The sequence below is a fragment of the Propithecus coquereli genome, unplaced genomic scaffold (genome assembly GCF_000956105.1).
Source record: "Propithecus coquereli isolate 6110/MARCELLA unplaced genomic scaffold, Pcoq_1.0 Scaffold158, whole genome shotgun sequence".
NCBI classification, from domain to species: Eukaryota; Metazoa; Chordata; class Mammalia; order Primates; family Indriidae; genus Propithecus; species Propithecus coquereli.
Window position 1 is genome coordinate 4,974,776 of NW_012140302.1, and position 25,743 is coordinate 5,000,518.

At 40.1% G+C, this 25,743-nt stretch overlaps 1 protein-coding gene across 1 annotated transcript in view; it reads left to right on the forward strand.

The window, feature by feature from the left end:
• Nucleotides 1–25,743, forward strand: part of KIF6 (kinesin family member 6) — a 480,713-nt gene that overhangs the window by 251,716 nt on the left and 203,254 nt on the right. Inside the window, exons 9-11 of the mRNA XM_012640809.1 lie at nt 12,855–12,960; nt 13,864–14,002; nt 18,235–18,453. Coding sequence (XP_012496263.1) covers nt 12,855–12,960; nt 13,864–14,002; nt 18,235–18,453 — 464 coding nt within the window. The remainder of the gene's footprint in view (nt 1–12,854; nt 12,961–13,863; nt 14,003–18,234; nt 18,454–25,743) is intronic.

Sequence of the window (25,743 nt, forward strand, 5' to 3'; positions counted from 1 at the left end):
CCGAGGCGGGCGGATTGTTTGAGCTCAGGAGTTCGAGACCAGCCTGAGCAAGAGCGAGACCCCGTCTCTACTAAAAAGAGAAAGAAATTAATCGGACAACTACAAATATATAGAAAAAATTAGCCAGGCATGGTGGCACATGCCTGTAGTCTCAGCTACTCAGGAGGCTGAGGCAGTAGGATCGCTTAAGCCCAAGGGTGTGAGGTTGCCGTGAGCTAGGATGATGCCACGGCACTCACTCTAGCCCGGGCAACAGAGTGAGACTCTGTCTCCAAAAAAAGAAAGAAAAAAGTACCAGTGAACACCACCTCAAAGATTTTGAAATAATAAAATCCAGAGGAAGTTAAGGTGAAAAGACTTTAGTGTGTTTTATTTATCTTTATTTATATACCCAACACCTGGTTCATGATAGGCCATCAATAAATGCTCTCTGGATGGATGCAAAAATGAATGAGATAGCACATTCTTGATTTTTATTCCGTCTCTTGTTAGAATCTCCCTTTATGCAATGGCAAATTTAAGCCCCAAATGTAGCTTTTTCCTAAAATGTCTCAGTGGTAGAGAATTGAGAAAAATCTTCACCATGATCAGTATTTACCAAGCAGTTAATTCATACCACCTGAAGAGGAGAGGCCCAAGCAATCAGGCAATCTTAAAAAAAAAATTGACAAATTATCTGCTAACATGACCCTGAATTCATGTCTCTCAGCTCCTAGCCATCCTTCTTCCCAGCTTCTAATAATGTCTGGCTATAAAGCGATAACCTAAACTTTGTGGATTAAATATCTCAAAGGTCATTAATGGCTAATGTACCTCTCTCTTTTTATAAGAAATCAGTTCTCTGAAATCATTCATGACATATAATTCACTACAGATGAAGTTTCTCCACTTTGGTACAAAGTGTTTTTGGTCCTGACACTACATTTTGAAGATATTAAAACCAAAACTAAAAGCTACAGCTTGTATTAATTATCCTTGGGTAGTTTATGGAGGCATTTGAGTTCTTAGAAGTTACCTAATATGATTAAAAAGGCCTGTCTCCATCTCAGGGCTGTTTCTGTACTTTAATGATTATTTCATTCTCCTAAAGTTTAAGTGTTTTGAGTTCTAATAGGCCAAATGAATTAATATTGAAAGCAGATTAAAAAAAAAGCACAAGGCATAAATGGCAGTTCCATTTATTGGACATTTATTGACACATTGGATTCTTTTGGCCTAGATAGTTCTTTCATCAGAAGTCCAAGTACATGCTTCTAAATTAGAAAGTCTTGAGTGTGAAAACATGAACACACTGTTTCATTCTTCCAGTTATTTAACGCTTTCTCAGTGTTAATATTCTTTGCTCATTGAGGTTTGTGAACTCCAGGAAATTCTTTAAAAGAAGGAATGAGACCCATCATCACAACCAAGAATATCTGTATTTGTCTCTTGCTTTCTCCAGCAACCTGTTCACAGGAAGAGTTTGCATATACTTAGAGCTGGATATTTTTAAGACTTTCTGAAACAAGTGTTTATACTAATTACGATTTTATATGTGTTATGCCACTTAAGGAAAACCCACAGTGTGAAAATGTGTACTTATGGAAATAATAAATTACATCGATGCCTAACACCTGGTTCCTGATAGCCTGCACAAAGGATGGATAAACAAATGCAGGAACCACTGTAAGCAGGACCATAAAGTAAGTAATTAGATCATAATCAACAAATCAAACTGTCTGGAAGCAACAGAAGGAACAGCTTTGAGTTTTCACTGTGGAGTTCATTTCAAGAACCTAACAGCAAGTAAGGTGTATCTCTCTCCCACAGCACTGTTCTACAGGAAAGTAACTTGAATAGTTATAAATTACATTTTAGAATTTTATCTTTGTGGTTTTTAAAATTTTTCTTTGAGAATTATAAGGGTTTCATAATTTTTTATTTTATAAACAATTCATGTTTATTGTACAAAAGTGATAATGGACAAAGAAAAAGAAAAAAGACACTCAAAGATAACAACTATTATCATCTGGTTGTAATCCTTCAAAATGTTTAATAAATACATGTAAGTATTTATTTCAATAAAAAAATGGACTCATACTTTATTTGCTGTTTTTTAACCTGTGTTTTTCATTTGATTGTGACATCTTTCTGTATCAATATGTATGTACATATCCAATAGGGGTTCTGTGGGGTTCACAGACTTTGGGGGATTTGTGGACCCCTCCACACAAAAAATGTATACAAAATTTTGTGAGTTGAGTGTGTATATGTATTTATTTTTTCTGGAAAAAAATTGTATTGGGGATTTTATCAGGTTTACGTTAAATTTTATTGATACATTCAGGGAGAGATTACTGTCCCGCATCTTTCTGGAGCATACTAAGACTCCCAATGTGTTGCTTTAGATTCGTTATTACATGAACACGTTTCCAAACAGCTATATACTGTTGTCCATATGACAGAATAAAATAAATTATTTATTATCAAATGGAAATATACCTATAAGGATTTACTTTGCATTTTTACATAAGAAAACCTTTTTAATCTGTCTTTTAAAACTTTTAGAAGTTTTCTGTCTAATTAAATATATTTACATATATATATATATATATATATATGTTCTGCATTTTTGTCTGTAAACCAAAGACATTACTTAAAATTTTTGTTAAAGGAACCAACTGAGAAATGTCTATTTCTAAACTTCAATGTTGTCCACAATTTCATATAAGACAAAACTATAGGAAAAAAAGAGTTTAGAAATTTGGAGCAAAGAGTAGGTATATCTTCCACTACTCCTTCAAATTAATGGAAGTCTATAGTTTGTTTAATTTGGAAACTTTAACCATGGAGATATGTAACTTTGGTAGAGCCAGCCCACTTCCAGCTGGCCCTTATTCTTCTAAATTTCTCACTATATTTCTTTGCCATAGGTGCGCTCTGGTTTGATCCACCAAGGCCTACCTTTCTCTCCACCCCCTGCACTCCCTTCTGCACTTTCCTGTCCTTGTTCTCCTCCCTAACCCTTCTCCGCTCCCTCACCTCCCCAGACTCGGTCTCTGCACTGCCCAGTGTCTGGTCAGAGGCCTCTCTCCATGGCTTCCCCACAGTCTCAGGTTTGCTTCTTTCCCCAGTCCTTTCCTAGGTATCTCTCTCTCCTTCACTCTTTTCTCAGCTCTTAGCCCAGTTTCACCTCTTTCACAGCTCTTTCAGCCTCTGCCATGATGATAGCAAGTCTTTCATACGCATTTCTGCTGACTCTCATTGCTGCCTTCCTGAATGTGACTTAGCTTTTACGTCACCAGCTCCCCTGCTCACTAACTAGCTTCTCTGCCCCCACCCCAACCCACCACACCATTCTCTTTCCTGTAAGTCAATTTCTTATTTATTTTAGATTTATGTAGATATGTGTATTCATGTTTACATTAAACACAAATAACCATAGTGTTTGCCTACAGCAAACAAAAGTTTCAAACAATACACATAGAATTTAAAGAGGGAATTATTAATATCTATAGATTGATAAATTTATATTATTTCCATCTCTCCTTTTTAGGCTTATGCATCATCTTTATTCATTTGGACACTGTACAAATATTGCAATTCATTTTTGCTGCAAAAAGTATAAAAATAGTCTTCATATAGGGATCCATTCATTACTGTAAATCTTTCTAAATCTCTACAAATGGCTCTAAATGAGGGTAAATGAATAAATAGAAATGAAGAGGAGGCTATGAGCCAGTGGGAGGTTGGGCTAATCAGAGACTGATCCACCCAGATTCCTAGCTAGAGACCTCTGTTCCTTTCTGTTAGCACCTTACCACCACCACAACCTACAGGTACACAGGGCTAAGGGCCCAGTAGAGGGACACACATGAGAGGTCCAGGAGGAGCTATAGGGTCAGGGTTGGAGAGCAGTGGATGAGGCTGGAGATGGTACTGGCCAGCATCCAGGTCCCCCCATCCTCCCTTTCTGGTGGGTTGGAGGGAGGGCTGTCAGGAGCAGGACAGTGAGATGGACAAGCTGCCCTAGGGGGCAGTGGTGGGTCCTAGGTTCTGTGCTACTGGGTAGTAGCCAAGCCTGGGCTCAAGGAAGGCTTGGGGAGGATACAAGGTGGGGAAAGCCCCAGAAAAGGAGAGGCAAACACTTTGGCTCTATGGTGCAGGGGCCTGCAGAATTGAGCCATTGAAGGAAGGCTGAGGAAGCCAAGAGTCTGCGGCTCTCAAAGCTGTATAGAGGTGGGGTGGGGGGAGGTCCCCAAGCAGCCCCCAGTTCAAACAGTCTGTGTCCCAGCCACACAGGGCATGTCCTTGTCAGTCAGAGGTTGGGAACAGGCGCATCTAAGAGGTAACAGACTCCTTCACTCTCGTCTAGGTTGTAGATGTAACTGTGGTCTCCAGCAGATGGAGAAAGACAGAGGAGGGGGCAAACACTTCTGAGGATATCAACTCCTCCAGCAGCTCTGGGCTCATGCATTCTTGTATGGAATCCAAGAGGGATAGCTCTTTGGGGAGTTCCAGAATGCCAGTGGGATCTGCCTTGATGGGCTCAAAGGAGATGAAAGATTTGGGTCCCAGTGAATTGCCATTACTGCTGCTGCCACTATGGCTGCTGCTGCTGCTATCCAGCAGGGCAAAGACTGCAGGGGCTTCCAGGCCCAGCAGGAAGGATCTGAGCTTTGGTATTGTCAGGGTCACAGGAGGGACTGGGGACTGCTTGGGTCTGAGGCTTCCTGGGGCTGGACCAGAGCAGGCCTGGGCAAAGGCAGAGGGTCAGAGGCAACGGGTGGTCTTCGGAGGATAGCAAAATAGGCACACCACAGTCAGTGAGCTTCATGCCTCCTTGTTCACTAACAGTACCTTGATAGTGTTGCTTCCACTCTTCAGGTAAATAAGGTACTTCTTCTGCCCACAGAGGCCCTCTGGGATAGGCACCTGCAGGCTGGTACCTGACAGGGTCTGGATAGCCAGGAGGGTGTCTCCTGCAAAGCATCTGTAGATGTCCTCATGACATAGCCCAAGCAGCTGTTCTGCACATTGCCTGTGATGCTCCTGCTCTGCTGCACCCACACCTTGTGCTGGTCCAATTTTGCTCTGGCTGCTGCGGTTCCTCAACCTCTGCCTTGAGCTCAATCAGCTTGCCTGAACCTCCCAGGTATTGCAGCCAGGCCTCATGCCCTTTCACTGGATGCCATTCTTAGATTTTTTTTTTTTTCTCCATCAGCTGATGCCTTCCAGCACATTGGTCATGTCATAAACCCACTGTTTCTGGTCCATAACTAGGGTGTTAGCTGCCAGCTTGAGGTCAAGCATGCCTTCCTTGGCCTCCTGCAGAAGTGGCAGGAGCTTGGTGGTGAGAAGTCCCAGGCTCATCTCGTGCCCAACTTAGGATTCCTGGAGATAGTGGTATCTCTGGCTTGGCCTCTGCCTCCCCTCAGCCAGACCAGCTATTTTCATCTCTTATTTACATTTGTTTTAAACGATTAAGGCTTTCTGTGCCTGCTGAAGTTAAAATGTTTGATCATAAAATATATATGCCTTTAAGTAAATGGGTTATATGAAAATCTAGATTGACAAAAACAAAACTAATTTTTATAACTTTTCAAAACCCTTCATCACTGCATTTTAAGGGAGCTTGTAAAATATATCTTTAGTGTCCCTAAATTGTCTTAGTTTATTTAAAACTGAAGTCAAAATAGTTTTTAAAATTCCGTCAATGGATGTACATAGCCATGAATGCATATTTCTATACATAGGCCATATCTTCACCATTAAAGAGGAAACCAGTCTGGATTTTAATTTTGATGTTTTACATTTACTATTTCAAATCACTGAAAGTATCAAGAAGTTGTGCATCTCTTGAGTAATCATGTAACTGTGCTTTTGTGGGGGCGAAGGAAACACACATTACGAAGATAAATCTTGAAGGAAAACTGCATAGGAATTTCCTCTGCATCACCAAAACCATGAACTTTCTGGTCCCCTGCTGTTATTTTAAAAAGTTCATTCCAACAGAGCAGATGCCGTTGAACACAACTTCTTGCACATGAGGGTCCGTGTCCTTCACTTACTGGTTAGGGTTAGGAGAGTGTACAATATACATAATACTTGTCATAGACCAGGGAACTCTAAAAGGAAAAAACTCTTAAAGTAACTACATTTAAGCCAACTGGGAATGGTCCTTTCAGCAGAGTCTAACAAAAAACAAACATGAAACTAATGACCCCAAAAATATTTGTATAGTTTTTTTTGGTCGTAGTCCTATTGGCACAATCCCAGCCAACTGTCCCAGGACAGTTTTTCATGTCCTGTGGATTACAGTTAATCATAATTGTGAATTTATTGCTCTTATCTGAACTTTTCTTTTGTGAATTACATGCTATCTCAACACTGTGTTTCAAAAGGTCACATCCCATAGAAGAAGTCCATCATATTTGCAAAGTCAAAATAAGGTCTTCCTCCTCCCCCCACCACTGGGTTGCGAAAGCACCCACTGCTGCAGCCTGTTAAAACTCTTTTCTTTGAGATGGCAGACACAAAGTTTATTTGATCATCTCATTAACCATGTTGTTCGCATCTCTGCTGTTTGCTTGTTAAAAGATAAGTCCACTTGTACTCACCATCAAATTGGTACTAACTGATGAACACTAGGGTGCTCACATGGCGTAATACTCTCCAGGGATTAGGGAGATGGGGGGGTAAACCCACAACTAAAGGACATGGGGAGCATTGTAGCAGGGAAGGGCATGCCTCTAATCCTCACTTGGGTGAGGCAAAGACATAAAGTGTAACCGTAATGTTTGTACCCTCATAATATCCCGAAATAAAAAAAATAAAAAAGATAAGTCCACAGGAAAGTTCTGAATTGAAATATAAATATAGTATACCATGGATTATGTCAAATGGAAAACACTTTTCTGAGTTGATTGAGAGTCTATGGAAAGAGTGGGGATTCCTGATTCAAAAGACGTTTTCGAATCTCAGTATTTCAATTTCCCACCTTCATGACAACATGCAAGCTACTTAACTTCTCTGAGCTTTCTTGTCCTCATCTATGAAAGAAGGACAATAATTTATAGGCTATGGTACAGATGAACAACAAAATACATGTGAAAGTGCCTGGCTTTTTTGAATGGATATTCAACAAAACAATTAGGAAAAGGCAGTAATAAAGAAATCTGACTATGAAAGTCCCTATAGTTCTTTTCCCACTTTAATAAGAAAACATGTGCAAAGTCACTAGCACAGTGCCCAGTACATAGCTGACCATTAAGGGATGTTAGTTCCCCTTTCATTTAACATTTCAAATTACTTATTTGTTTGTTTTTTAGAGCTGAAAAGATGTCTATATCTCCTTATGTCAACATTGAATAGCTAGTTGTCTTGTTACAGCGCATCTTCCATGCTAGTGGGCATACAGATCACCTGGGGGTATTGTTAAATGCACGCTCTGCTTCAGTAGATCTGGGATGGAGCCTGAGATTCTACATTTCCAAAAGGCTCCTGGGTAATGCCTATGAGGGGGACCCAGTGTTCACATTTTGAATAGCAAGGCATTCATAGGCCACACAATATCCTCTCTTTGTTTCTTGCATTATCTTATTTCTTAGAGCTTACAGTTTAGCGGTGGTATTATTTTACACATTTTACAGATGAGAAAGTTACAGAGATGGGTGAATTAGTTAAGATCATTCAACCCAATCCTTCAGCAATACATCTTATCCCAGCATGATCAACTTTTTTAAATTGTGTAACTATTCTCTCATTCTTCCTATTTAGTTATCATATTCCTTGAAGATAATTGTTACAAAGTTTCCTTTTATATTTTTATCACTTTTTTCAGTTCTTTTACAGATCTTCGCTCACGTAGGATGTAACTATAGTTTGTCAACATCCTCATGCCTAACCCTGTGGGAGGCAACCCACGCTTAATGGAGCCATCTTTACTGGCAAAACCATTGGTAGCAGTCAGGCAGATTTTGAGACTTTTTGGTGTAATTAGTACCACTGAGGTTCGTAAATCAGAACTCTTTCCTAGTTCTTTGGAATGAACAGTCTACCACTCTTTGAAAAACAGTGAGGAGACAGGTGAGCTACGAATCGTCAGGTCCGGAATACCAGGCACTTCTGTGGTTCCACTGCAGAGCAGCCCTGACCCACCAACTGAGGTATTTTTTATCCAGCTCTTTCCCGCTCAATATCAGGGGATGAGGTCGCATTGCCTTGTACCTCCCTAACCTTGTTTTTAGTAAATTCCCTGGAATAATACTGTGCTGCCCCATACTTCTGTTGTCTTTGCCCCAATTACAGAGCCAGGCCCCCTCCCACTCCTGGGCACACCTCCTATTTTGCCCCAATTGTTTGGAACCAGCCAGGGTTTCTATGCCCCAGGTTAGGTTTGATTTTCTGACTAATGCCCCAGTCCCCCTTTCTCCCACCTTTCCCACAACTAATACCATAGAGATGTAGTTTCTAGCTCATTTCTAGAAGCTTATGCTGACAGGAACATGTTCCTAAAATTTTTTTACAAAGTTTATCTGAGAATACTGAGAATATCTTAATCGCGCTCAATGTACAAATGATGAATTATTTTAATAAACAGTTAAAGGTAACATAATCATAAAAATCTTACAGAACAGTAAGTTAAACTTGGATTATGAGTCTCTCTTTTCACAGGGAGAAGATAAAAGTTCTTGAGTCTTTAGACAATTGCTGACCAAAAATTTCAGGATTGCTGATCTGCTCCCCTCCCCCACTTCCTTCCTTCCTTTCTTTCTTTATTGTCTCTTACTTTCTGTCTTCTTATGTGTGTTACAGAGTACTTGCAGAATTCCTGCAAATGGGGTCTTGGTTAACCTATCCATATGTATCATGAGTATTTTTAATGTCAATAAGTATGCCACTTCACTATCATCTTAAATGGCTGCTTAATTGTATGTATAAATATGCCCATGATTTATTTAACTAATCTCCTAATATGGACCGTTCTGATTCTTTTCCAACTTTTTTGTTGTTCCAAGTCATGGTGGTCGATGACCTTGCTAAGATCTAAGCAACTGCTACTCAGTTATTTCCTGCTTGTTCATCCATGTATTTGCCTCCTCAAAGAAATCTTGTAACTGTGGGTTTTTCCTTTTAGAAGTACATTGCCCAGCATAGTATTCAAATAAATTTAGTAATTTTGCTATAGTAGGTAAACTTGGATTGTAAAGTCAGCCTACCTGAGTTTGAATCCCAGCTCTGCCATTTGCTTGCTGTGTGACTTTGGACAAGACATGTAATCTCTCTGCACTTCAATTTCTTCTCCTATGTATGATATGAGCATAATAATAGTGCTTATCTCATAGACTTGCTGTAATAATTAAGGAAATTGTGTGTGCAAATAACATAGAAATGTATCTAGCATTCAGTGCATGCTCAATTCATATTGGCTATGGTTAATGATAAGAAGCTTGCTTTGTCTTTTTATTCATGCTGTTAAACCTAAGTTTCCTTCTTTGGCAAGGAATATAAGGAGCAGAAAGAGGGGAGTACAGTGGTCTCAAGAGGGTAAAGCACATATTAGGAAATATGGTGAATTCTAATTATGTGGCCAGTTATCAAAATTTATAATATGATGGAGTTACAGAACTAGGCCACAGGCTATTAGAGATATCTCATTAGCAGTCAACTTGGTGGAGATATGTATAGTCACAAAACATCTAACATTCACGTACCATCAGCCAGGTTGTGTGCTCAGACACTTAGATGATCTATGTTTCTTGTCCCTGTGGGCTAGAACTGAATAGTATACTTTTATTTTTACCTTTCCCCTAGGATTCTTTTTTCTTCCTTCTTTTCTCCCAGTGAAAGTAGAGAAAAACTAGTTTTTTGTTGGCTTGGGCTTTTCCTGAAGAATAGACATTATTGTACTCACATGACCTCTTGTACTCACTTCGACTCTTTCTGTAAACAGTTCTCCACTGTCCAACAGGGTTTTGGCAGCTAGGAGACCCCTCAGTGGGAGCAGGGACTAGGTATGAACTTGGGAACTATTTCAGGAGATAGGAAAATGTGAGGAATTTGGGGTTATTCGTTCACTCTTAAGTACTAGAGGAGTACATCAAAAACATCTAAATTAAGCACTTTTCTGCATTTCAATTATTAGACCAAGTTCTTGCTTGATAAAAAAATAAATCCAACAATAAATCAAATGTATGAAGCGAAGACCAGGCAGTTTTCTTATCTCTCTGTTCTCAAGTGCTGAGAGCAAAACTGCGTGTCAGAAGGCCTGATCTTCCTTCTTGGTTACATACCAGACTCATTGAGTCCCAGAAAGAGTAAAACAATCCTATTCTTTTACTTAGGCAGAAGTTCTCACCCATTTCCTTGGGTAAGTCCCTGGTCCTCCTTGTACCCTATACTGTTACTGGGTGGGACAAGAACCTCGATGGACTAGCCAAAGCCTATCTTTGAAGGGCTCGAAGCATCTGCAAGTGGTCACTCAGCTAATCAGTGGGCTTGTATCTTACAATGCTTTCTGGTAACATAGGAGACTACTTCAGCCTTCCATCAGGGAATGTTTCCTAGAATATATACTTTATGATCAAATTCTACAGAAGTAGAATTTTCTAAACAAAAAGCAAAAAGGAAGAATTAACCATTACTTCCATCTTAACATCATCTGTTAGAAATTTTACGGACACTGGAAACCACAAAGTGCTTTTACTCCAGAGAATAGGTATATCCTAGAACTCATGGTGCTTTTCAAAATTTCAAAATTTCTGCTGAGTATCCAGGGAATATACGAGTGAATAAACATTACTATTTTTTGAAATTTTATTAAGTCGGGATTGTAGATCCAGGCCTCCTCAGGGGCTACAGAGGAATGTAACAACTGTGAATGTCACCCCAACGTCCATCATGAGAGGAACAGGTTATCTATACTATGGAATATTGTATAGCCATTAAAAGTGAAATAGCTACACTGAATATATACTGATGTGGAAGATTATCCGTGGTAAATTCTTTAGAAAAGTAATGGTGTAGAATACTCCAGAGTGTGATTTCATTTTTGTAAAAACAAGATATATAAATGAACATATATATACAGGTATGTGCCTCATTAAGAACGAGAAGAACATACTTCAACTGTTAACAGTGTATTACCAGAATTTACTCTTGGTAGAAAGAGTAAAGAGAATGGGAATGGTGTCAGGAGAGTGGGGAGAGTTTTCACTTTTTAATTTATTCACATCTTAGCTTTGCACAGTGGCACTATTGTAGCTAATGAGGTTTATCCGAGGTGTGATATTGCTAATTTATTCACATATGTATTGTTTGGAACTTTGTTCATAAACAGGTATTTTTATAATATTTTATACAAATTTTTAAAAATCTCTATCAGAAATAAGTCCTTCTGTGTATCTGGTGATTTGAAGCTCTATTGCAGAAGGAAACATAATGTCCATCAGCAAATAATGCAAATGACAAGTATACATCCACCTGAAGAAACAACTTAAAGATTACAATATAAATTGTCTCACGCTTGTAAACATTAGCTGTCACATGTCACAGATTATGGGAAAAGATAAGAATGAAATCCAAGGCTGCTCTGTGATAGAAATCATTGTATCTTGTCTGAGTGGGTTGATAGTAACAGTGGAAGGCAAATGTATACAGTTTTAAAAGATGCAAATCAATTTAAGTATGCAAATATTTTCATGATAATGATATAAAGATGTGCTGTTGCTGCAGTAGGATACCTGGCATGTTAGCTACTGATTGCCATCCTTACACGTTGCATATTAAGAGTTCCATCTCAACATAGAGGAGAATAATTTCCATGGCAACTAATCAATTAACTAATGAATATATTAATGTTTATATTGAGAACCTAATATGGGTTGGGTGGGGGGACACAAAGATGAATGAGAGCCAAGAATTGCCTCCTGATACCTGCAAAGTACTAGGGAGCTAAGGTGTGTGCACAAGACTCCAGAATGCAATGTGGGCACAGGATGCTACGAACTAAAGTAGCACTTCAGAATAGAGTGATTGGATGGTCCCTCCAAAGGGAGGTGTTTTGTTTTCTATTTTTATTTTGTTTTAAAATAGAAAAACATGAAAAACAGAGAGGAAAGAGTCAGTGTAGAGGTGATGAAGAGGTGAGGTCAGAGAAAAGATGTAACTAATCAGGTAAGCCCTAGAAGAAGCAGAGTGAGCCCCGGGGAGAGGTTGGCCTTGAGAGGAAGGAAGGATGTTATCCAAAATATATAAAAGTAGGAAAAGGGCCTGAGAGGTGAGGCAGACACACTCTGAGGGGAAGTAGAAGGAAACCAAAGGAGTCTTCTTGACTTCTCACTCTGGTGAGAGGCAACTTTATCAACAGGGAGTGAAAGAGTAGTAGTAGGCTTTGAGCTTCTAAAAAGATTTGGAATAGCCACTGTGAAGAATAAAAGTCAATCCGAAATGATTAAAAAGATAGTGGAGCACCATTAAGGTGCCTGCTGAGGCTGAGTAGCATGAGTTTTTAATTAAACTAATTTAAAAAATTATTTTTCATTACTTTCTCTAGCAATATGGCAGCCAGATACGGGGCTATAAAAATTCAGCTTGGCTGGAATAGACAGATTGTAGAAATCAAATGATTCTTATATTGAACACTGCATGTGAAAATTCATTGAAAATTAGTCAAATAATTGCATCATTACAAATTCTGCTTTGTCAATCTGTTTCTTTCCCCTCAATTTTTAAAGTCAAATCAGATAATTATATATCTGTAAAGAGATGGGAAAAATATCCTGTACTTCTAAATGTTAACCAACCAGGTAATGCCATGAGAATTTCTGAAGTTTCTAGCTCACAGTTGTTTCTCATACATTATGTATTTTTAGGCTGGAAAAGTTAATAACATCCTTTTTAGAAGACCAGGATCCAGAGAGTAGACTAGAGGTTGGCGCCGATATGCGTAAAATTCATCACTGTTTTCATCATTTAAAGGTAAATTTAAATGTTTCCTCTAGTAGAAGCCATTTTCTGCCATGTTCAATCTGTAATAAAAGCTTTTCTAGTTGGCTAACCCCTGAAAAATTAGGGCCCAGTATCACACTTTCAGAAAATGGTACGATCTTCAAACCAATGCTGTGATTATCATTGAGTTTCTTCAGCGGTCGTATCTCACGTGCCAGTAAATAAGCTCAGACCATGGACCTCTAATTCTTTTGCCAGGAATCTCTACCTTCAACACAGGATAGTTCCATATTCAAAGAACCATTTATTTCCAAGCTATATCAAGAGAATTATGACCAGTATTTTTTTAGCAGTTTTGATTTATTCATATAATACCTCAGTTTTTCTCTGCCTTGGGTTTTACCTTTTATGATGAGAGAGTGGGAATATCATTAACTTTTCTTTTTACCTCACTTCTATGTTTGCATACTTCATTAAGACAATAAACATTCATGGTGAGTTACTATGGGCCAGGCATAGATAGGACAAGGTGGAATAAGTAAGTCATGGAGAAGACAGATACGTAAAGAATAATTACAGTACATGATAAGTGCTACAATAAAAATGTGAATTAAGTGGCATGGTGTATGGAGAAAGGGAAAAGAGACCAAGAGGAGAGAGTGGTTGAGTAGGAATTTCCCAATTTAGGGAAGGAGAGATAAGATAAGGGAGAGAGGAATGAGGAAGGAGAAGGGGAAGGAAAAGGGAAAAGAAGGCAGGTAGGGGGGAGAGGACATGCCAGGTAAATAAAAGCTACTGCATTTTTAAGACAAGGAGGCAGAAAAGAGTATGCATGCCTGATGTCTGCAGGGAATTGTTAAAGGAAAAAGAATCAAAGAAACAAAGAAATTTGGAATAGAGACATAGGCACTAAACTCTTATTTCTTCTTACAGAAACTATTGAATGACAAGAAGATCCTTGGAAATTGTACAGTCTCCTCTGAAATCAAAGACCAAGACTGCCAAGAACCATTAAAAGAGGAAGAATATCAAAAGCTACGAGATATTCTAAAGCAGAGAGATAATGAGATCAGTATCCTTTCTGAAAAGATGAGAAACTTTCCCTCTACTGGCTTGAAAGGGAGTGTAGACAGGTAGATGTGTTCCCCCAGGCACATCACTGAGCTCCCCACCCTGCTTCTAATTTCATAGTGCTTCTTTCCATTGAGAAGGAAAATGTCCCTCCAGCAAACAAAATGTAGCGACCGGTGAAAAACAGAGTTTCTATAAAAGAAAAAAATTTGACTTGTATTGAGCCTGATACGGTTACTCTTGCAGAGAACATTTCAGTTTATTGAAAAGCATGGCCTTTTTTATGCCGTCTCTTAACATTAAAATTTTTAAAATATGTTTTTTTGTCTACTCTGTGGTGCTCTTTCCGTTTTAGTCCCAAGCCTGTAAGTTAGCTGGTTATCTTTAGCTAGCTGACCGGACACCGGGCTGACCACAGCCTCACCATGGCCCAGAATTTGTGGCTGGTGTGTGGGTGAAACTCAAATGATGGCTGAAAAATGACAAATGGTGTTTAGCTTAAGAAGAGCAGAGATTGATTTAAATGTAACTTTTTATTTAAAAGCCAGATCTACTGCTTTGGGTTCCACTTACAAATGTTCCCAAATTTGGAAGTGAGCGTAGATGAGTGTTCAAGACAGAATTCTTATTGGCTCCAGGACGCAGTGTATTTCGGATGCTGAGAGTGGTAGCAGCCCATGGGAGCGTGTACTGCCTCCAGTTGCAGACTAAGTGGCTACTTCTAAAGAGCCCCTGTTGGGTTGGTTAGACCTCAGGACTCCCCAGTATTTCTTCAGTATTATTTCTCACTTTATCTTTCAAGCTTCTTGTAAAAGATTTGACATTTTCATTATACTTGCAGAATTTGAACTCGCACAAGAAATCATTTCGGTCAGTTCTTTATAAGCAGATGTTTTTGTTAATTTTTAAAATTAAGACACTTTGCTTCAGCTGTTGTGAAAAATGCATAAAAATAGTCTACAGAAAGGGAGTACAATAATAAAGAAGTAGAAACACACCAAATAAGAGATAGGCACGCTGCCTAATTAACTTTAGTCTAATTTTAGTTGATTATTAGCAGAGCCTGGGTGTCAGATCCGAGTATTAGCTGCTTTGTTATCTGACCAGTAACAGTAGGCACAACCGTGAATCACACTCACACAAGCCCTTGTCTGTGAGTGCTGCCCACAAAGGTTGTCACCCTTGCATTCCTTTTCCTTCCTCTTAATCTGTTCATCTCTAGGGATGGTCTCAGCCTGGACCTCAGTCCTCGCGCCAGCCCCAGTCTGAGCTCTGCTTCTTTTCCTGGCCTTGGTCTTAGTCTAGGATCTTCTCCCCTAAATACTCCTACCAACTTCTTAATCCCTTTCTGGGCTTATGAACGTCTGTGCATTCACATGGAGGAATGAAATGAGATATGACAGAGAGAGACTTGGCTTGTCTCATATGTTTATTTTTAAAAGAGTGAAAGAGACGTGCATCATTTCCCTCCTTCACTGTGGTGACTCCAGACACTGCTGTCCATGTGGGGCTCTACTAGAGTCTCTACTGACTGAATAATTCAAACAGGGCCCCTCCTTCTGAGACTCAGATTCAAACTGATGGTGTGTAAGGGTCATAGTGGACAGAATACTGAACTTAAATTCTTACCTGCATTGAAATCCTAGCTCTTCGTTTATTAGCTTTGTAACTACTCAGTGAAGCTGTTTTCTGCTCTTCAGCAGTGGGAGCATAAAACCCACCCTTCCAAGCTCACCATGCTGAGCAAAACCAGTAAGTGCTTTGAGCACTAGAGAGTGTTCTATAATGGAAGCTAGGACTGTGTAGACAATGAGTAAACACAGAGGAAGGAAAAACAGGAATTGAGATTTAATCACCTCAAAGCCTATGCTAATAACCAAGAGAGGCTCCTGAAATTTTATAGCTACACAGAGTTAAGTTGGAGGATATTTTTATATCTTTCTTTATAGAACCCAGAAGGCTAACACCATGATAGGAAGAATGGGAAAGATACAGCTTCCCGAGAAAAAAAAAATGATTATACTTGAGCTTAACAAAAGATAGAAATGCGACTGAAATGACTGTGAACACCATTGCACCGTCTTGGAAAGGGGGTGAAAATGTGTCATTTGAGTGACATCATCAGTTTGAATAAAGTTCAGACCCCGCTTCACAAAACATATAACAGGTTATTCAATACCCGGCACAGTGCTTGGCACAAAGCCATTCCCTTAGATGGAAATGGGGAGGGGAGAAGACAGAGGAAAGGTGAGAAAAAGGACGGCAGCAAAGAAAATAGATTCGTATTGTGATCTTTATGAAATGTAAATCAGAACACGTCATTTGATTAAAATCTTTGAGGGCCTTCCCATGATACTTAGAATAAAATCCAAGCTCCTTGCTCTGGTTTTTGAGGCCCTCCATGTTCCGGCCCCTGCTCACCCCCTGGCCTCATTTCTTAGCCCTCGTCCCATGTATATGTTATGCTCAGTCACACTTACCCTCTTGTTGTTTTTCTAACACGGGGCTCCTCAGCCTTAGCACTATTGACATTGGAACTGGACAGTTCTTTGCTGCAGGGGCTGTCCTGTGCATTGTAGGACATAGGGCCACAGGATTATGGCATTAGGAACCACTGCCAGGCCCGTTTTCTTTAGGGATTTAGCCATTTCCTCTGCTTAGATGCTCTTCCTCTGGCTGGTTTCTCTTGTCATTCAGCTCTCAGCTGAAAGGTCACTCTTAGAAAGGCCTTTTTAGTGCCCAATGTAGAATAGCCACATGGTCACTCCTTTTAAAAATTAGCTACCTGGCACTGTTACTCCCTAACGTTGTCAGTGTGTGTGCATCCGTGCATGTGCGAGCCCTGCCTTTCCCCAGTAGGACATCTTCTTCATGAGAGCAGGATACTAGTCTGCTTTCTCATTGCTCTGTGCCAATGCCTAGAATAGTGCCTGGCACGCAGTACAAGCTCCAACAAACATCACTGAATGAGTGAATGAATGGATATTGCCATTACAGTCCCTGAACCAATGGACGTGTATGACGACACTGACAGTCAGTTCCATGCAAAGAGGCATGGGTGATCTGGGCAGAGCCCTGTTCTTCTCTGTCACGCTAATGCTTAGACACTAAGAAGTTGTGAACATCTTTGGTAAGTGTGTGGTTGGTCGGTTGGTTTGTTTTTGAGGCAAGAAATGGAAGCCACATAAGAGATTGTGAGAGAAAAGTTGATTATCCTTCCAGAAATCACCAAGTGGGAATTAAAGCTGAGGAGGAAGATGGAGATCAAGGGAATTCCCCATTACTTGCCCAAGAATAGGTGTAATCTGGGTACCCCCCCCCCTTTCTGGGTAGCAGTCTTCTCTCCCACACTGTCCCCATGTTTCTTGAGACTCTTATTTTAATGAAGCCATCTCTGGGGATGGTGAAGGTCTTGAATTCATCTCACTGCACATGCAATTAGAGTTCTGAGATTCACAAGAGAGATCATAGTCTTTCCTCATAGTGGGTGGAGCAAAAGTCTCTTAGTGTTCTGGGCATCTGGAGCTCCAAATGGACAGTGAAGTAGGGTAGAATAGAGTGGTTTTATCACTTATCATCAGTGCTCCTGGAATATATAAGTGGCCCGCAAAAGGTGCATTTTAAAATGATATATCTATGCTAGTAAGTCACTTCTTATCAGTTCTCGTTGAAACAAAAAATAGAGGCTTAAAAAAACAAAAGTGATTTTCAGCCCCCATTTGAATATACTCTAAATAAGCACTTGCTGGACATGGGGGTGCTCTGGCTGCACATTTGGCCACCAGGATTCAGCTGGCTGATCTGCCAGCTGGGGGGCTCCCTGTCCTCCCCCTCCTGTGGCTGCCTCCTGAGCAGATGCATGATCTTCCAGATAAAAGACGTAGTTACTAACAGATGTGCACATAGCTCCATTGCCTACTACTACTCAGTGTTCATTTTACTTGTTATAAACCGTTTCATAAAAATTTTAAACCTTAACTGGTTTAAACTCAGAACATTTCAAAGACCTTTGGGTTTTATAATTTTTCATATAATGGTGCCATATTGAAAGACTACAGCCTCCTAAATTGTCTGTAACTATAGATAGGGCTTCAGGAAGTTGAAGTCTTCCTATAGTTGTTCTTTACCATGTGATAAATAGCAATTATTGGGAATATCAATTGCATTTGGGACCTCCGTGTTTTGATTTCTATAATCTATAATGAGTCATTAAATCCTTAAGTCGAGTATCAGATATTCTGGTCAACATGTTAAAAAAGGAAAAGAAGAAAACTCAGGATGCTCTCCACTCATTCAGCATGGATAGAAGTGAATTCAGACGCTCCCAGAACTCGCCCTTCCCACCTGGGAACCCAGAGGAGGGTCAGAGAATGTTGCTGTCCTCAGCTGCCACACAAGCCAAGGACCTTAGCACTTTGGGGTGCAGATCCAGCTTCCTCCACAAAAAAACAGGTCAGTTGCCTAAATTTCCAGTATTCCTCATTGTAAGGAATTTCAGTATAGCATACTTCAGTTTCAAATATGCAAGGATGAAGGCTCTAATAATTCACTTGTTAGAATTATTTTTTATAACTACCAAATCTCTTATATATGCATTTCCCAAATTGATGACTGAACTGAGAAGAACCACGTAAGAATTTTCACAGAGTTTAGAGGCAGAAATAGATGGGTCAGGGCAACAGTAGAAAAGTTAACTTTAGAGACAGGCAGTAGAAACTTTTGTCTTATCGTCTGGTGTAAGAGGGAAATAATAAGATCAGATGTCACATTACTGATGTGATGATGCAATGTTTATTTTTAAATCCAAATGTGCTATCTGCAGCAAAATCATTTAAAAATGGCTGGGCGCGGTGGCTCACGCCTGTAATCCTAGCTCTCTGGGAGGCCGAGGCGGGCGGATTGTTTGAGCTCAGGAGTTCGAGGCCAGCCTGAGCAAGAACAAGACCCTGTCTCTACTAAAAATAGAAAGAAATTAATTGGACAACTAAAAATATATAGAAAAAAACTAGCCGGGCATGGTGGCGCGTGCCTGTAGTCCCAGCTACTCGGGAGGCTGAGGCAGGAGGATCGCTCGAGCCCAGGAGTTTGAGGTTGCTGTGAGCTAAGATGACGCCACGGCACTCTAGCCCAGGCAACAGAGTGAGACTCTGTCTCAAAAAAAAAAAAAAAAAATTATCACAGCCTTAAAGGACTGATACTAAATTACAACACTTTGTCAGATAATAGGACTTGACAGGGTCGGACCAATTCAGAGGTACCTTTCCTATTTCTAGGGTACGTTTCTCTTTCTGTTAGACCAGCAGCGTGTGATGTACAGTCATGTGACTGATGCCTTTTCCTTGAAAACATTGAGAAATCTGAAGTGTGAGATGTACTAGACTAAAGGAATAAAGAGCTTCCCTTTTTGGCAACATAAGTTGAAATTTTCTGGAGGAGGGAGGAGGGGACGGGTATTTGCATACACAAGGAGTGCAATGCGCACCACCCGAAGGATAGACATATTTGAAACACAGACTTGGGGGGGGGACCAAGGGCAACATATGTAACCTAAACATCTGTACCCCCATAATATGCTGAAATAAAAGAAAAAAAAAAAAAACATTTGTTGGGATAGACTACCTGACATGCATGGTTTTCTAAAGGATTTAGCCTGGGAATAATTAAAGAATATGGTGCTCATTAATAAGCACATTTTTTAGTTAATAAAGACAAGATGAGAAGCGTGGAAATATATTTGTGATATTATATTCCTTTATCTCTTAATTCCAAATCTCTTGCTTTGAATATTTCTTCAGCAACACTGTAGAATGCATTCAAAATCTCAGGAACCCAAAATGGCTGTTTTTACCATTTGTCATGGTGGCAATAAACAGTGAAAATTAAGGATTCCTCTCTGTGATTGTCTTCTATACACCTTTGCCATACTCTATTATAAAAATAGCTGGTTGGAAAAAAAGGAGGCCATCTGGATTGGATAAAATTCGTTAGTTTATCCATCCATTTATTCATTCGTCTTTCATTCAACATATATTTATTGAGCACACACTTTGTTGTAGGCACGGTGCCAATTATTATTATTATGTCCAAAGTTTATGTAGCCTGCAGCACTAGGTACTTTTTTAAATTCTCTGTTTGTATTAACTCATTTAATCTTAATCCTATAAGTTTTTGTTTTACTGCCATATTACAGATGAAGACATAGATGGACAAACCAAAGCCTGTGACCTCACAGTACTTACAGACTGTCAGAGAAGAGAGCCACTGAGCAATTGATTATAAAAGTATACCTCTGTATTACTGAGGGAGCACATACCAGGAACCTTGAATCCTGTTAAGACCAGAAAGATTCAAAAAGGGGAGTGAGGGTAGAACTGTGGCTGGAAGGAATATTTCAAGCAAAGAGAATCAATGGCTTGAATAGCTTTCCAGGTCTTTGTGGTAGAAAGGAGCATTTTAGGACGTGAAAAAGCCAGTTGTGGTTGAGATCTGAGGAGTGAGAGGCTGGAAAGACAGGTTGATTGACAGGTGCAAAGGGATTGGCAGAGGACTAAGACTGCATGACCAGTTAGGAGATCATCGCAGTAATCCAGGCCAAGGGACGGGGATGATGAGGGAGAGGTGGGGATCAGAAGCATTTACAAGGTCCAGTGGACAGGGATCAGTGGCTAATTGGGTGTGGGGTCAGGATGAGGATTGGTTCACAGGTCTCTGGGTGGCCCGTGAGGCCCTTCATGGAGATAAGGGACAATGAGTGCCTCCCTGGCCCCACAGTCCCCCCAGCTGGCATTGTTTGCTATAGAGAACACAGTGTTTACATCTTGCGGAAATGAAAGATCAGGATCAGTACCCACATTAGAACCCCATGGCTTGTGGTGGAGGGACCTGTTTGCTAGCCTGTTCCAAAGACACACCAGTGCAGAAGTGCCCTCAGATATCACTGCCCAGTCCTTTTCTATTTCTACTTCTTCTTGCCCACACCATCCCTCTTCTCGTAATTCTTCTTCCCCGCAGCATCTCATAATCTCTCTCCTGCCTTGTAATTATAGTCAGCTTTTTCAGTAACTCTTTTCCTCCCTTGACACTGCTACTGAGACAGACTATAGTTTTGTTTGGAGAATAAATTAAGTTTACTTGAATAGAAAATCACTGAAAAAATAATGGAAATTGTTTGTAAAGTCCAAGAACAAATGAGGTAAAAGTTTTGGAGCAGAGCCTTATATCTGAAAGGGTTTTTGAGTTGGTTTAACTGTCCTTGGGTATATTTCTAGCAATAACTTTAAATAGGGGCAGGCTCACGAGTAGATTGATAATGATCTAACCATTTGGGGGAGGGACTGATGGGGGATTGATTTTATTTTTTGGCAAGACTACAAATAGGATGGAAATTGTTGCAGGTGAATCAATGCAGCACAACAGGTAATGGGATAGTTCACTACAATATTTAAGATTCCAGGACCTGATTAGCTTTTATTATTATATTATTTTATATACAAGAAGCTTGTGTAAACTAAACCAAATACAAAACATTAAAAAGCTTGTTGTTTTGAAAATATTTCTGCCTTGTGTAGGTGCTGTCAGTTTCTATTAACCATCACTGGGGCTGTTTCTAATGCAGAAAGCAAGTAAATCTGACTGTCTCTGAGACTTTGATGAAACTGTCTCCCCCTCGTGATCCCTCTCCCCTTCTTCCACTCACCTTCACTTTATGCTGAAAGTAAGTCCCTTCAAATTAGAAAATGACACCAAATCCATGGTTCACTAGAGAGCCCTGGAGAGTCACTGTGCAAGCAGCCTGCCGACGCAAAGGAGGGTTAGGGGATTTGGGGCTTCCGTTGTTGTTTTGAAGTTTAGATGTCTGTTTTGGTTTCGTGCAAATAATGAGAGGGATTGTTCAGCTCCACAGTTTGAAAGGAGTCATATTGTTCTCTTTAAAATAGGGGGAGTTTTAAGGTTAGGTTGGTTTTTTTCCTTCTTGTTTCTGTTTTAGTTCTCTGAGTTCCGAATAGTCACCTGAAACCAGTAAGTATTCCAAAAGCTATAATGACTCACCACATCCTTTAACTCTTGGAGATGCTGACGGAAATCATTTATCATAGGTGGTACCACTGGTGTTTTAAAACGTGAATTGAAAGCCAAAGCTGTAGCCTGGAGGGTCCAGCCCCCTTTTTCCTCCTCACTCCCTGAGAATTCATTGAATCCCCACAAATGTACATGGAAGGACCCAGGGTACGTATTGTAGACAGTACCAAGATAAACTGAGAAATGGTCTCTGGCTTGGGAAGCTTACATTTGTATAGCAGAGGCTGGTTTTGTACCCAAAGAGCAGAGAATAAAATAACAAGTGCTTTTGCAGGAGCTGGAAGAAGTGCTGTAGGAAGTCAAAGAAGGGGAGAACTTTAATAAGAATAATGTGAACATCATTCTTATTTCTTATTTCTTTTACTCAGTATCTTGCACAGCATAGTGAATATAATAAATAATAATGTACGTTTTTAAATTGCTAAGAGAGTAAATTTCAAATGTTCTCACCACAAGAAAAATAAGTAGTTGAGGCAATGGATATGTTAATTAGCTTTATTTGATTATTTTACATTGTCTTCATAAATCATGACATCACTTTGTACCTCATAAATATATACAACTATAATCTGTCAATTTACAATTTAAAAAGTAAAAATTTTAAAAAGAATAATATGAGCAAAGGCTTGGGAACAGGGAAGCAAGGGAAATCATGTAGAGTTGACAGAGGTATTTGTTTAGCTAGGGCCTTGGAGGTATACAGGAAGCCCGAAGAAATAAGCCTAGAAAAATAAGTGGAAAATTGCTTCAGGGAGAGGGAGGATAGGAATACATGGGAAGTTCCCCTTTTAACTTTGTATGCTTTCATATTGTTTTAATTTCCTACATTTCTCTATTGAATAGATGGGGCCATGCTATGGAAATCCTTGAATGCCAAGCCAGGGAATTTTTTTCATTTGGTTATAAGGGAACCACAAAGCAGAAGGGGCTATGGTGATAGCTGTGCCCTGGGGAGGTATTTTTGAAACAACCCTTTAGGGTACATTGGAGGTGAGGTTCCTAGAGACCATGGTTCAGGAAATACAATAGACTGGTGTAGGTGTAATGGAAGCAGAGAAGAGGAGAGCAGCATGAAGAGGTGTTGTGGGGGGAGCCCACAGCAGATCTTTATGGGATAAAGGAAGACTGTTTCTTTGCTCTCTTCCCACTTTCCAAGTGCTCCTGGCACTTATATTCTAATGATGCAGCTGTAGACACAGGCAGGAGAACAGGGGAGCTGGTGCTTCCATGAGATGCTGCTTCAAACCTTGAGTCAGTTCCTTGAGTTTGTTTTACTGTTGCTCAAGGGATACTCTCAAGACCAAAAGCTACTGCTTATAAAGGCTTAGTATATCCAATTTTCCACTAAGTTAAAAAGAAAAGCTCCAGGAGAAGTCAATGGAGATAAAACTTGCTCATAAACCATCAGAGAAAAAGAATAAAGATCACATTATTTCTAAGGTTCTTTCCAGCTTGCTTTCTTGTGGGCCTCAGGCACAAATGCCAACCTCTGCTCTTCACATCTCTCATGATCCTTTTCACCTTCTCTTTTAGAACTGACTACACTTTCATCTTTGCATTTCCCCTTAATGCAATGAAAGAAACAGTCAGTAAATGGACCATTGCCTTCTGTATAGCTCTGTGGCCAGTAGCACTTCTGCAGAACACAGCACTGACCAGTTAGTCAAGGGCTATTGTAAATGCCGCCTCAGAGAAATGCATCTTTGCATCCTTCCTATTTGAAGGGTCTATAGATTAGATGAAATGTATAAATTACACCTGAAAAAGGGGATTGGGGAGGAGAGAGTAAGAGAGAGAGAGAGAGAGAGAGAGAGAAAGGAGGATATACATGCCAGAGTGAGCCAGTATGGCATGTATACTGGCCATGTATACCACAGATCTCTGCTTTCAGGTCCAAAACCAAGACTCATAGCCATTTCTGAATGTCTATTTATCTGTAATAGTAGTCTTTTTGATCCAAATAAGGGCTTCAATTTTAAGTCATCATCTTCAAGTTCCTCAGAAGTGTTTAATCTAGTAGGTGAGATAAGTAGGAAGATACAGCTGTCCTTCAGGGTAAGGAAAGCTCAAGCAAAGGGCCTAGATAGTTGAAGATTCTTGCAAAACAATAGTCCAGTCAGTCATCAGTTCTAGACTTTTTGGGGAAAAGAGGACATGATCGGGAGGAAAAACACAGATTCTAAACCTGTGGAGGATTCAAAGAACTAGAGGTATCAAAGAGTCAGAAAGTATTATAGTTGACAAAGTGTACACCTATTCCCTATAGACATTAAAATTGCCCAAGGTGACAGATGGGTTGGATACGTAAAGGAAAACCATGACTCTGGTATCCAGCAGGGGAATGACTGTGACAGTGAAGGGGAGAATGGAAAGGAGGATATAGCCAGATGGAACGAACCTGAAAGGGAAAAGGAGTTACTTGTGTTGTATGGTTTACCTGTTTGTTTATTTTCATCAGCATAAATGAGTGTTGTTCTAGAATCACCAAGAGAAAACAGGTAGAATGCAGACCAACATCCCCCTCTTCCCACCCGGTTGTAGGAGGAATGAACCCATTTTCTGCACCTCATCTTGAAGTTTGGGGTGAAAGGCTGTATTTATATTCAGTTGTGTCCATAAAGTAAGTTGGGTATTGCCTGCTCAAGCAAATGAATTCTTCAAATAGGAGGGATACCTTCAAACCTCTTTTCAAAAACTTCTAGGGAGAGGGCACTCCACTCAGGGCTGGTCGAGTACCCTAACAAAACAATGATGGAAGACCAATTGCCCAAAGCGGTTTACTTGTATGCAGTAGAAAAGTTAACTGTGGTTCTGGGCATGGGAACCCTATCTTTTGGCTCTGGGATAAAAGATCATAAACACTGAGTCAGAACACAGATCATTTTCATTTTATTAAACATTACATTCAAAAATTACTTAGTGTATTATTTTGAGCTTAGATTGCGTTTTCCCACACATAGGCAGATCGGAGCCCCTGGGGAGCGAAGTCTGAGCTGGATGTTCCTTAGGGAGTGACCCTGGGGCCAACACCTGTGGAAGTGAGAGGACAGGAGCCAGACTTGGAGGAAGAAGAAGATGAGCTGTGTTGCAACATTGCCAGCTGACAAAAGCCTCCATTGACCTTACAAAGGGCTCTGGAGTTAAGCAGGCCTTTCAGAATTGCCCTGAGTTGAGGCAAAGCGACAAGATTTTTCCACCCCCATGGCCATCAGTCATCGGATATGGGCCTGCCCCTGTAAGGAGCATGGCTTTAAGTGAGGCAGTTCTGTCAGCTGAGAAATCCCCAAATAGGGTTGACAGCATTTTCCTCTAATGTGCTCCCCACAGCTGGAGGAATGAATTCTTCATTCTCGAAGGGGTATGGGGATAGCATATCGCAGCATCCACCACAGCTAGTAAGTTTTCCAGGATTTCCAAGATACTAGTGTAGTCCCTAATTTCACTGAATTTCATAACTTTAAAGCCCATAATGTAACTGTATAGTAATATGGCCCATAAAGTTGAATAAATATAGGAATTGTGTAACTTAATCATTATTTTTATCATTGTTTCCATGAAAAAAATATATTCTGCATTCCAATTTTGGATGCCAAGAGCACAATCCCTGTTAGGAAACAGAAGGTCTCTCTCTCCCTTTCTCTCCCTCTCTTCCTCTCTCTCCTT